Here is a 12569-nt window from a genome sequence, read left to right as displayed (position 1 = left end):
TAGAGCACATGTTAAATACAATCCATACGCAAGACCGCGGATGCAGATTTTTCTATTTTTCTTACACAGCTGAATGCAGCTCCAGATTATGGAGCTTTGCGCAGCTGTGTGCTTGGGTTCACAGCATGGTATACAGCAGCATACAGATCTGTAAACATTTTGTAGGCATCATGGATCACGGAACACAGCATATTTTGCGCTCATGTGCGTTAATTGCTAAAGTAGCAGTGACATCATCACTTTGCTGCACATCATATGCTGCACGGAGCCTTGGCAGAGCAGAGCTGTGGGAGGGACTCCGTAGGCCCCACCTACTACAGCCAGCCTGCTGTAAAGCTACAGGAGGGGGTGGAGAAAAGACCAGCCACTCTACACATAGAGACAGAGCAGGAGTGACCGGTCTTTATTACAGGAAACAATGACACAGAGAAACAGCACAAGAGTGCAAACTGGATTATTGCCTGTAGGGGAACAAAATACACAAAGGACACCAAGGGTGCCAAGAGTCAACTAACAATATACAAGCCTCTTGTGTGTAGACAATATTTTTATTTCCTGGAAATTTCTTTAACCTTTCCATACCTTTTTTGAAACAAAAAAAAGCACACAAACTTCCCTTCACTGCCCCACCATCCTCTTTGGCTATGTTGGGTATGCATGTGACTCACTCACCTTCATCCAATGTGACAAAGCCAGTGTTCAATTACTAGCTACTCAAACACCCAGTGCTGTCACAGAGCAGAGAAAGAGTCCTTAATCCTGTCTAAACTCCACTGGTTTCTTGGAGCTTATACTCGGCTTTTTCTCTTGGGGGCCAAATGGAATTAAGGAAGGCTCCGGCATTAAAGTGAACCTTCTCAGCGCTCAGCCCTTCTCCACTATGTTTTGCTGTGATGTCATCAAGAGGTTGCCAGCTGTTCCAAGTTCAGCTGGCATGCCTTCCGATGACACCCCACTAGGCTTGCCCCTTCCATCTTGACTGAATGAAAAGCTTTGCCTCCTAGGAAATGCGATGTGCATATCCCAGGAGGCAAATGAAGGACAGTGTATGTCAAAGGGTGGGGTGGGGCTCAGGGGCGGACTGACCATTTGGAAACTTGGGCACTGCCCGGGGGCCCCATGAGATGTCCCCTGGTACCTTTTTCATAGGCTTTTTTGAGTCTGGGCAAGGACACAGGGACTCCATGATCCCCTATTGCCCGGGGGCCCCATGAGTTGTCAGTCCGCCCCTGGAGGGGCTGGACAATTTATTTAAAAAAGGGGTAAACCAAAACAGCGCTATCTGTGCACAGGACCTGAGGGGGCCCCATGAGTTGTCAGTCCGCCCCTGGAGGGGCTGGACAATTTATTGAAAAAAGGGGTAAACCAAAACAGCGCTATCTGTGCACAGGACCTGAGGTAGAGAGGAGGAATCATGGTTTAAAGCGTGAAGATCAACTTTAAAGTAGAATTCCAGGCTAAATGTAACAAGTTCCCTCTTCATTCCTAACACTTATGCTGATTAACCTGTGGACCTATTCTGAGGCCACTCCAGTCCCATCATGTGATCTCCAGTGTCAGCTAATGGCAGCTGCAGGGGAGAGGAGAGAGATCTGCAGCAATGGCTGCAATGCCTGAAGAGGTGACGTCATTCATAGGCTTCAATGGTCTATCAATTGTTAGCACTCCCTCCTCTCCCCTGCAGCAGCCTCTGGCTGACACAGGGGAGGCGGACCACATGACTGGAGTAGAGTGGCCTGAAAATAAGTAAATATATACATCTTTCTTACACATGTTAGTCAGCATAGGTGTTAGGTTGGAGGAGAAAGAATTTTTAGGACTATTAAATATAGCCTGGAATTCCACTTTAATTTAAAAAATCACTTTATTATGTACCTTGTGCACATTTTGAATGATAATAATACAATTTTATTCTCCTGTGTTGTCATGGAGATGAGAAGGCACAGTGTGTGATGTCGGTGTCCGAGTCTTCCTTTTTTCCCCAAGGAACAAAAACAAGCATCCAAGCTTTATCGCTTCGCTTTTACACACAATAATCCATTCTTCTTTTCATGCATTGTTGAAGCTAGTTTGTAATACAAAAGTTCTAGAAGTGATGCCTTCACTGCGGCTCCAGCACTTATCATGTATTTCTCGGAGTTAAAGCCGCATGGACAGTCATCAACTGGCTACCTGCTAGTTTGTTTGATTCCGCTCACCTCTCAGCCCCGTTCTCGGTGACTCTCTGAGGGGCTATTGTTTCCATGGAGGGTCTCTATGGTGAATGTCCCATTGAATTCTTCCGGATGACATGATTCTTTGTCTTATGCATTCACAATAGCTATGAGTACAGTCAATTAGAATTGAATTTGAAATATGGAGAAAATGGGCTTAATTCTGCCAGAATAAAATGTAGCTTTGTAACACAGCGTGAGCTAACAAGGTATTGCTGCAGACTGCTAATGCTCCAAAATGCTTGTTATCGTTTTTTTTTTTATCTCACGCAAGTCATCTGATGATAACAAGTGATGCTTGAATCTTCATAGCATCAGGCAAACAATTTTTAAAAAGTGCATAACAATCTAAGGGAGCTGATTTTTATTCTGAATAATCATGCTGTTGTGATTCTTCTGTCACACAAATCAATCCTGTCTGATAGCTGAACTCCAGGTAGATATCAAAGGCACAAATGATTGCGGCTCTGTATTTATTATTAAATCGATAAATGTATTTTTTTAAATGCAAGCTGAATTTTAGTTATTATCAGCCTCTTGCAATTTCTAGCTCAGAGTGAGAGAAGTAGAAGCTGAATAAGGAGCAGATCACTTGTACTGCAATACACATGAGTGACGGTGAGTTGACCTCATCAGTTTGCTGCGTTTCCTTTCACTCTCCAATCACACGTTGGGGAAAGAGACAAGACCTTTAGGTAATATTTAACTGCAGCAGGTGTCCTGCTCTGGCTATGCTATGTGTAAATCAAAGTACTGGATGAGCAGAAACACAGATTAAGAAGGTAACTACCATATGTGTATTTCACCCTTTGCTTGGAGTTCAGCTGTAAAACCTCCTCCATACAACAATTTAATGAGTGCAATATTAAAGTGATTGTAAAAGTTCCTTTTTTATGTCTTAAAAATATATGTTATGTTATACTTTCCTGCTCTGTACAATAGTTTTGCACAGAACTGCCCTGATCAACCGCTTCTGGGCTCCTCCACTGACGCTCCTGGCTCCTCCTGCCTTCCGAGTACCCCCAGAGCAAGCCACTTGCTATGGGAGCACTTGTGTGGACTCAATCCCGAGCCTTACTGTGTGTGTCTCTTGACACACACAGTGACACACACAGTCTCCACATTTTTCAGCCATTCATAAAATGTGGACCACAGTGTGGAGCGGCTAGTGCCCCATGGACCTCTATCTGCTTTTTTCAATACAGAGCGTTTTTTGTATTGGAAAAGAGCTGGTAGGTGATTTTGACAAGTCACACACCAAGCTTTGCTCATGGCTTTTTTAAAAATCTATTTCTATTTTTTAGTATTGTGTTCCATTGGCTTCAGATTCTCACTGCTTAATAACTAAGCCCTTACTTTTTAGAGCAAATCTGTGTTTTGTCTATGCAGGGCAAAACAACAGTTTTGTTTTAATGATGTCCTTCACAGCTGCACATAGTCACCTCAGATAATCATGGAGGACCATCTGGGTATGAAGAATTATCCAGGTATGAAGGATTATCTGGGTAGGCAGGATCCACCAGGAATGGTGGATCATCTAGGAAAGGTGAATCATTCAGGTATGTGGGATCATCTGGGAATAGTGGATTATCTGGGAATAGTGGATCATTTGGGAATGGGGCATCATCCAGGAATGGGGCATCATCTGGGTATGGGGGATCACCCAAATTTGGTTGATAATCCAGGTACGGAAGATCATCAAGGAATGGTGCATCATCTGGTAATGGTAGATCATCCAAGAATGGGGGATCACCTGGGTATGGTGGATCATCCAGGTATGAGGGATCATCTGGGAATGGTGGATCATCTGGGTATGGGGGATAATGTGACTTATGTCCCTTACTCTCATATGACTGGTGCTGATGCTTGGTGATTCTCCACAACCTATGCACAACCTAACATAATTATTTGTAAGTCTGTTGAAGATCATTCTGCAGGTTACACAGTACAAATGTGATTCAGACTATTGACAACCGCAGTACTAAAATGGTTATTTTTAATTGTCTGTATGACTGAAACAATAAAAAAAAATTATAAAAAAAATTATTCAACTATAGATTTAGCTGCTTGTCAGGAATTCTAATTTAATTTTTAATTCTGACTGGAATGAGCCTTTCAGCTCCTCAGTCACTGCCAAGTACATGCCATCACAGCATATCATGTGCTTGAAACCTCTAATAAGAATGTAATCTAATGTTAATCACTATATTTATAATTCCTTCCAATATATGTTACAAGCAAGGCTGAATGACCACCCACCAACCCAAAATTACACCTCATCAAATGAAAAACACTTCTGTCAGTGAACAGCATGTGGTTCATACATAAATAATGTTTGATGAAAATGCCAGCATGTCTCTATCACAGCTAATGTGATTTTTTGATGTACGGCCCTTGAAGGTGATGGGGAGCTTTAAACATGTTTATTTTACCCAAGTATAAATCAGGGAAGTGTTTCTATAATTCTTCCACACTGTGTTTCTCTGGGATACCATTTTGACTCATATGTTCCTCCATATAAACTGAAAACATCATGTACCAAAGGATTTGTCTAATGATTAGAGACTACATCTTATGAAAAGTCTGTTTACATCTAAACTGGCCACATTACATAACCACAAAACGCTTTCAGGAAACCAGCTGCCCTTTGCTTGAGACATGAATACTTGCCTCCAATAGTTAGGCTCTGGAGATTAGTGGAATAAGGGGTTCCTGGTGAAAATCGGGACATTTTTGCCCATATTTTGTAAATTCAGTGAAATTAAGTGGTGACACTGTGATGATATCTGCAGCTACAGGCATCATGCCTGTATCAAAATTTTCAGCTGATGATTCCCTATAATGTAAAAGTGATTTAAATGTTTAGAGACCTATTTTTATTTTGGGGGTTTAGTTATCCGAAGTATAGCAAAAACTATTTTGGCTATACTTCTCCTGTAGGTCACAGGACTACAGTTCGTTCTGCACTCCTGTGACACATTTTCAGCCAACAGTGGCCTAAAGTCCACTGTTGACTGACATTGCTCAGATGGTCCAGGCTCTGAAAAGCCTGGAACGGTACCTGGCTAAGCCTCTTAGCCTGAGGCAGCCCCTCCTGCCCCCTCCACAGCTTAGTGCTCCAGTGAGTGCTGGAGGAGCAGAGCAGAAAGCCGGACACTGACAGGCACGGCTCTCTGCTCAGAGTGGGGTGGAGAACTGAGAGATCAGCAGTGTTTGATCACTCAGTTTTCACTGCACAGCCAGTGGAGGAAAGATGCAGCATTGAATCAATGCTGCATCCACTTTGGAGAGTTGTTCTTCTCTTTTAAGGTAGTTTTTAAGTCCATTCTTCTCTTTTAACGTAGTTTTTCAGTGTGCAATGGGATTTAAATTGCTCCTAAAGGTTCTGAACTATCCCAGAAATGTTCTTTTGAAAAAAATATCCCCTTGGTAGCTGGGATCATGATGTTAAATATTAAGAAACAGAGGAACTGTAACACTTGCCATAATCATAACCTTAATTTATATTCTACACCCAACACTACCTCTAACCCATTGCTTACCAACACAGCAATTTGATCACCATGTCAGCATTAACATGGTGATTGCATTGCTTTCTTAGAAAACAAAGCCATGAGAATTTTTTTTTGTAGCAAATTTGTAATAGTAGTTGATATGACCAAGTTTGAGGTTGATTACAAAGACATTTTGAAAAAAGTGAAATTGGTAACTTCGCTGCAAGATCAATGCTGCCAAATCACTGTGTTTATTCATATTATTGAATTCTAACAGTAACCCTGACCAAATGCTTACCAACAACACCATTTGATCATCATCTCAGCACTAACATGGTGATCGCATGGTTTTGTTAGAAAACAAAGCTGTTATTATAATTTTTTTTTTGTTAGCATATTGTATACGTAGTTGGCAAGGTCAAATTTGAAGCTGTTTACAATGAAATTTTTGTAAAGGTGGAATTGATAACTGCAGTAAAATCAATGATGCCAAATCTCTGTGGTGATTCCTATCAGATGAGTGTAGTGGAAGTCTAAAAAGTCAGGACCATTGTGTTGCCAGACTTGGAATCTGCACACTTTCACATGGAATTTACACATTTTCAGTTTGAGTTTAAGAGATCTCCTGCTTGCATTGACATTAAATGTGATGTCAGCATCTTTACTCTGTCCCACTGGGTACTGGTCGATGGATCTCTGATGCTACCAGAGGAGTAGGGAGCTGATGCACTTTACAAATTTTCTTATGTTCAGGAAAAGTTTTTCTTATTATGGACAGAATGGTGAAAGATTTGAACCCCTGTCAGGTTTTACTATAAAAAAAGCTTTTGGGTTGATGAATACTTTCAGATTAATAGGATATACTGGGCAGCAAACCATTATAAAGTTTTCACTTGGAGTTCACAGCAACTCCTAGTTTTAATACAGTATCCTGCATTCAGATAAATTGGAGCACACTTTAAAAACCCTCTAGGAATAGCTAACGTTTCTGAAATTTGGGAAGAACATCCTATCTCCCATTGAAATGATTTATCATGTGCATAACCCGAGGCACTTAACATTTACAGCTAACAGAGGAAGTGGCTTTAATAAAGCAGGCTTACATAGCAATAAATTGCCCTCTGACTTCATAAACTGTCACTTATGAAAACGATGGAATATTCTTGACAGTCTTCTCACTTTAAGTTACTTACCATGGCCGTCGTCCAAGAAATCAGTGATGGTAGCCGAGGTGCACTTTGACCACGGTTTGGAGGCATCGATGCTTGTCAGAACGGATGACATCAGGCGTTTATCTTCAAGGGAGCCAAAGTTCTCCTCGCAGAATTTAGAATCATCATGGGACAGCCCAAGGAGATGTCCTGCAAATGGAGAAAACATATGGATGGAATGTATTACAAGGAATGATACAAATGCTGTGCTTAGGTCGTCATCTGCAGACATTTTCCATACAGACAGCGGAAAGACTGGTGAGAAGATTCATACTGCATACATGCAAACATTTTTCTGCCTATCTTATGTACCGTATGTTGAGTATTTATCCATCTAAATCTATCTGCTATTGATCTCTTTATTTTTTTTTGGCTAAAACAATTATGGAGGCATGACAATCATATTTTTGTTAAACAGTCAGTCCACCCAAAAGTCATATCTTAGTTATAAGTGGAGCCTTGCAGACAGAGTCAGCCCCTGACTTCTTGCATGTCTTGGATACTCCAATAACGAAGACAGAGCAAGGAGTTGGTTCTTTGAACTAATGAAAGTCAGTCAATCGGTTGGTAAGTGTAGTCACCAAGAACTTGTTTCAGAAATGGGCTATGGTGGCAGTTTTATTATGGTGGCAGGCTTAATATAAATTAAGACTTCCTATCAATCACAAGTATTAAAACCATAGCTATTTTGTGCACAGTACTGGGAACCGAGAAGTCATAAAAATCTGTGGTCAAACAATTAAATCTGACATGACACACTACTAAAGAACCGTCCTGATTTGAGCTTGAAGGCACCTAAAATATTCTCTACATCTGTTAATGTACAGATGGTATTGAATTCACAACAATTTAAAATTGTGAGGCTCAATAACTGCACAAATCAGTGTCTGTAGTCACTTAAAGCTGAAGTTTAATCTGCTTATAATTTGGCTCCTTCCTTTCCCGCACCATCATCATGCTAATGAAAATCTGAATAAAATCATTCCATTTTCATTTTAATACCTTATTTTATACCTAGTTCTCAGTGTTTCTCTATGCCATACTGACATATGATGGCTGGTGGGAGGGGCTGGCAGGGTGTTGTACATATAGAAGCTTCCTCAAAACATCACAACACCCTGCCTTGGCACTACTTTCCAGAGACCTCAGGCCTGATGCAAGTAGTGGACTGGATCTTGGAAGGATCTATGCAAAAATAAATGCCTTGATGGGTAGATATCAGCCTGGAGGTGTGTGTATTCCTAGGCAAACTATATTTCTATGTACACTGCAGTAGGTAATGTTCCTATGAACTGAAATCCAATGAATGAAATAGATAGGGCAAGGACAGTCAGGAAAGGAAAGGCAATGCTGCTAAAGTTAGGGGAAACTCCCTTTTGGACAAAAGTCACTGTAACAGATATTCCCACTTAGAAGAATTTCCCTCACTTCCTTTTCCAGTGACAACTCTAAAATTCTCATTTTGACATCACTTTTTGGCCTGGCAACAAAAGTCACCAAGACAAATTGAGAAAGTCAATATCCTTAGTTAGTACACAGGCAGCAGCTACAATCTGTCAAAAGTTCTATCATACTCCTAAATTATTCAAAACCAGGGCTTTTTTCAGCATACAACTTGGTGGAACTCAGTTCCTCCACCTCTGGTTCAGGCCCTCTGCTCTCTGCTCACCACTATCACTTATACACACAGAAGTCCGGCTTCTGTGTTTACAAATGACAGCTTTTCTCCCAATGGCTCCCACAGATCTGATCTCCTGATCAACCCCCCCCCCCCCCCGAGTGCAGGATGGGGACAAGGGAGATTCAGATGTCTGCAGTGCAGTTCGGACGCCGTCACCCCCACTGGATGATCTCCCTGAAAGTGAGAGAGGCTGAGATACCTGCTGTGTGCGTTGAGGTACTAGAGCCGGCTGGGTGCTTCAGCTTATTACAGCAACAAAAGTAAGATGTGGTAGATGATGGATCTTTTAAGGAGGGGGGTTGCATGCTGAAGTAAGAGCTGAAGAGGGGTGAAAGTGAGATGTGCATGGGGGGGGGGATGCAGAGGTAAGCATCTGTTGAAGAGGGCTGAACTTTGCACTCTGTGAGCACACCCCTGACCTCTGCACTCTGTATGCAGCGCATCCCTGAACTCTGCAATATGTACGTAGTGTACCCCTGACCTCTGCACTCTGCATGCAGCGCATCCCTGAACTCTGCACTATGTATGTAGTGCACCCCTGAACTCTGCACTCTGTGTACCCCCCTCTGAACTCTGCACTCTGTACATAATGCACTTCTGGTATTTAATGCCCCCTTTAGACCCTCTTGTTAAGGAAATTTGACTACACTTACTATTTGATGCAGTTTGGAAGATGTGTGTGTGAGGGAGGGGTATAGCAGGGTCGTGGTTGAGTTCCTGCACCTCTTTTCTGATAAAAAAAGCCCTGTCCAAAACTAATGAAAGTAAACAGATTTGACTATAGATAGCAACGCTGGATGACTTACATCTACAGTACACCCAAATCGGATATTTTACTTTTGGGTAAATATGTAACTGGAGAGTTAAACCACCTGGAAGTTTCTTGTGTCTCTCAGGAACTTTATTGTAAGATGTTTGCAGTAAGTTCCCAGGTCTGTGCACCTGCTGTGGCTATTATGAGGGTCCTTCTAGTGATTTTTGTATTTTTGAATACCAAGAAGAGGTGCTAGAACACACAAGAACACTCAAGTAGACAGACTGGGATTAATATTAGGGAGATCACATTGTTGAAGTAACCAGCACATATAAAAAGCCATGAGCTAAATCAGCCCACCAGGCTTCAGATATTACTAAAATACTACTTTTTTATGAGCTAACCATTTAAAGTACAGGCAATATACTGTATATACTGTATATATTTGAACCCCTGCAGATTTTGTAAGTTTGCCCACTTATAAAAAAATGAAGGGTCTATAATTTTTATCATAGGTGTATTTTAAATGATAGATCTAGAATTTCAACCAAAAATCCAGAAAAAAACATGATACAAATGTTATAAATTCAGTTGCGGTTCAGTGAGTAAAATAAGTATTTGATCCCAAAGAAAAACATGACTTAGTACTTGGTGGAGAAACCCTTGTTGGCAAGCACAGAGGTCAGACATTTCTTGTGGTTGGTTACCAGGTTTGCACACATTTCAGGAGGGATTTTGGTTCACTCTTCTTTACAGATCTTCTCTAAATCCTTAAGGTTTCTTGGCTGTTGCTTGGCAACTTGCAGTTTCAGCTAGGCCACTCCATGACCTTAATGTGCTTCTTCTTGAGCCACTCCTTGGTTGCCTTGGCGGTATGTTTTGGGTCACTGTCATTCTTGAAGACCCATCCAGGACCCATCTTCAGTGTTCTGGCTGAGGGAAGAAGGTTCTCATCCAAGATTTTACAATACATGGCCCTGTCCATTGGCCCCTCAATACGGCAAAGTGGGCACGTACCTTTAGCAGAGAAACAGCCCCAATGCATAATGTTTCCACCTTCATGCTTGACCGTAGGGATGGTGTTCTTAGGGTCATAGTCAGCATTTTTCTTCCTCCAAACATGGCGAGTCGAGTTAATGTCAAAGAGCTCAATTTTGGTCTCATCTGACCACAGCACTTTCTCCCAATCCTTCTCTGAATCATTTAGATATTCATTAGCAAACTTCAGATGGGGCTGTACATGTGCCTTCTTGAGGAGGGGGACCTTATGGGCGCTGCAGGATTTCAATCCATGGCGTTGTTACCAATGGTTGGTTTGGTGACTGTGGTCTTGTGTCTTGAGATCATTCACAAGCTCCTTCCGTGTAGTTCTGGGATGATCCCTCACTTTTCTCATGCTCAGCCTTACCCCATGAGGCAAAATCTTGCATGGAGCTCCAGAACGAGGGAGATTGATGGTTGTTTTGTATTTCTTCCACTTGTGAATAATCACTCTAACTGTTGTCTCCTTCTCACCAAGCCTCTTGCTGATGGCCTTGTAGACCATTCCAGCTTTGTGCAGGGCAACAATCTTGTCCCTGATGTCCTTTGACAGCTCTTTGGTATTGCCCATGATGGTGAGGAAGAATGAGATTGTGTGGATAGGTGTCTTTTATACACATAATGAGTTGTCATTAAGAGCACCTTCTTAAATTGACAGGACTAATCTGTGTACCACATGAGCGCACCAGTCTGAGGGAGCCAGAATTATTGGTGGTTGGTAGGGGATCAAATTCTTATTTTACTCTCTGAACTGCAACTGAGTTTATAACAGTAGTATAGTATTGTGTGTTTTTTCTGGATTTTTGGTTGATATTTTGTCTCCATCAATTAAAATACACCTATTATAAAAAAAATACAGTCCCTTCATTACTTTGTAAGTGGGCAAATGTCCAAAATTTGCATGGGGTCAAATAATTATTTTCCCCACTGTGTATATATATATATATATATATATATATATATATATATATATAAAAACATGTTAATTGCATTTTTACTAGTACCCATCATGAAGGTCCTTGATCAGACACTTTCTGTTATAGGGTGACAGCACTCTGTCATGTCACTTGTCACCATTTTACCCAAGCTTCTCATTGGGGACTACAAGTGGCCTTTTAAACACATAATATGTAAGCAGGGTCTATTGTTTACACCATCAGTAAACCCGTTCTGAGAACTGACATGTAGTCATCGAGGGAGTGCACGTAGGCAGGAAGAGACTGCAAAGGGACACACTGAGATGCAACAACAATTAAAAAAGGTGAAAATCTTAAAAAATACTGTTGGTTATGATACATAAAGCTTTAGTAAGCTAAAATGTAATCAAGTTTGGGTGTACATTACTTTAATAGTAAATCAGAGCGTCTGCACCAGCAAGTGTTGACCTAATCGCACTGCTTGCTGTCTAATTCACATTTCTTAAGAAATGTCACATTCTGACTGATGAAGTTTCAACATAGTTACATAGTACTCAAAAGTCCCAGTGTATTTATGTGTGAGCACATGGCTGCTATATGGAAGGGAAAAAGGAATGGGACTAGCCAAGTCATGGAGTCTGAGAATTGTGACAGGAGCAAGAGAATTTATGACAAATAACCCCCACGTTTCCCTTCGTACCACTAATATTCCATTTCAAGACTAACATTCTATTTAAGCCTAATTTTTTTTGGTGAAATCATTGAGCACCTTCACAGGATTAACTTTGTCTTAAAATGTAATACTTTGACATATTTCTCATTTTATTTCTTCACCGGAGACACTGAAGCCATAAAAAGCACAACCGAGAAAGGTAATTTTTACCCTCACAAACTATTAAACTAGCAAAGAAGTAGCAAACTATATATAAAAAAAAATAAACTGCATCTCAAAGCGTCGACGTATTGCAGGTGTGCTACTCAGTATTTAATTAAACAACCAACTCAAAGCACTAATTGCCTTGAATGTATTCCCCCGGTAAAAGTTATGTAATTTTTTCTTGTCACCTTCTATTTTTCCATAGTACAGAATGCCAACATTAACACGACTTAACCAGAAATTTCACAGTGTGTATCAAGTGGAGTGTAGATTGCATTTTACAGACTTAAGAATTTAAGAAGCTTAATTTAAGAAACACACACAGAGTTCCCTTCTGTGATTCTTAACGTGTAAAATGCTGCAAAACGTTTGAACTTTACA

General features: G+C 41.0%; 1 protein-coding gene across 1 annotated transcript in view; it reads right to left on the bottom strand.

The window, feature by feature from the left end:
• ADAMTS5 (ADAM metallopeptidase with thrombospondin type 1 motif 5) overlaps window positions 1-12569 on the bottom strand; it is a 170656-nt gene that overhangs the window by 70905 nt on the left and 87182 nt on the right. The window contains exon 3 of the mRNA XM_089659527.1: window positions 6901-7068. Within this exon, the coding sequence (XP_089515653.1) occupies window positions 6901-7068 (168 nt within the window). The remainder of the gene's footprint in view (window positions 1-6900; window positions 7069-12569) is intronic.

This window comes from Staurois parvus, unplaced genomic scaffold (genome assembly GCF_062004578.1).
Source record: "Staurois parvus isolate SC_StPar_1 unplaced genomic scaffold, SC_StPar_1.0 ptg001162l, whole genome shotgun sequence".
Lineage (NCBI taxonomy): Eukaryota > Metazoa > Chordata > Amphibia > Anura > Ranidae > Staurois > Staurois parvus.
This window is presented reverse-complemented; position numbering and strand designations above follow the sequence as displayed.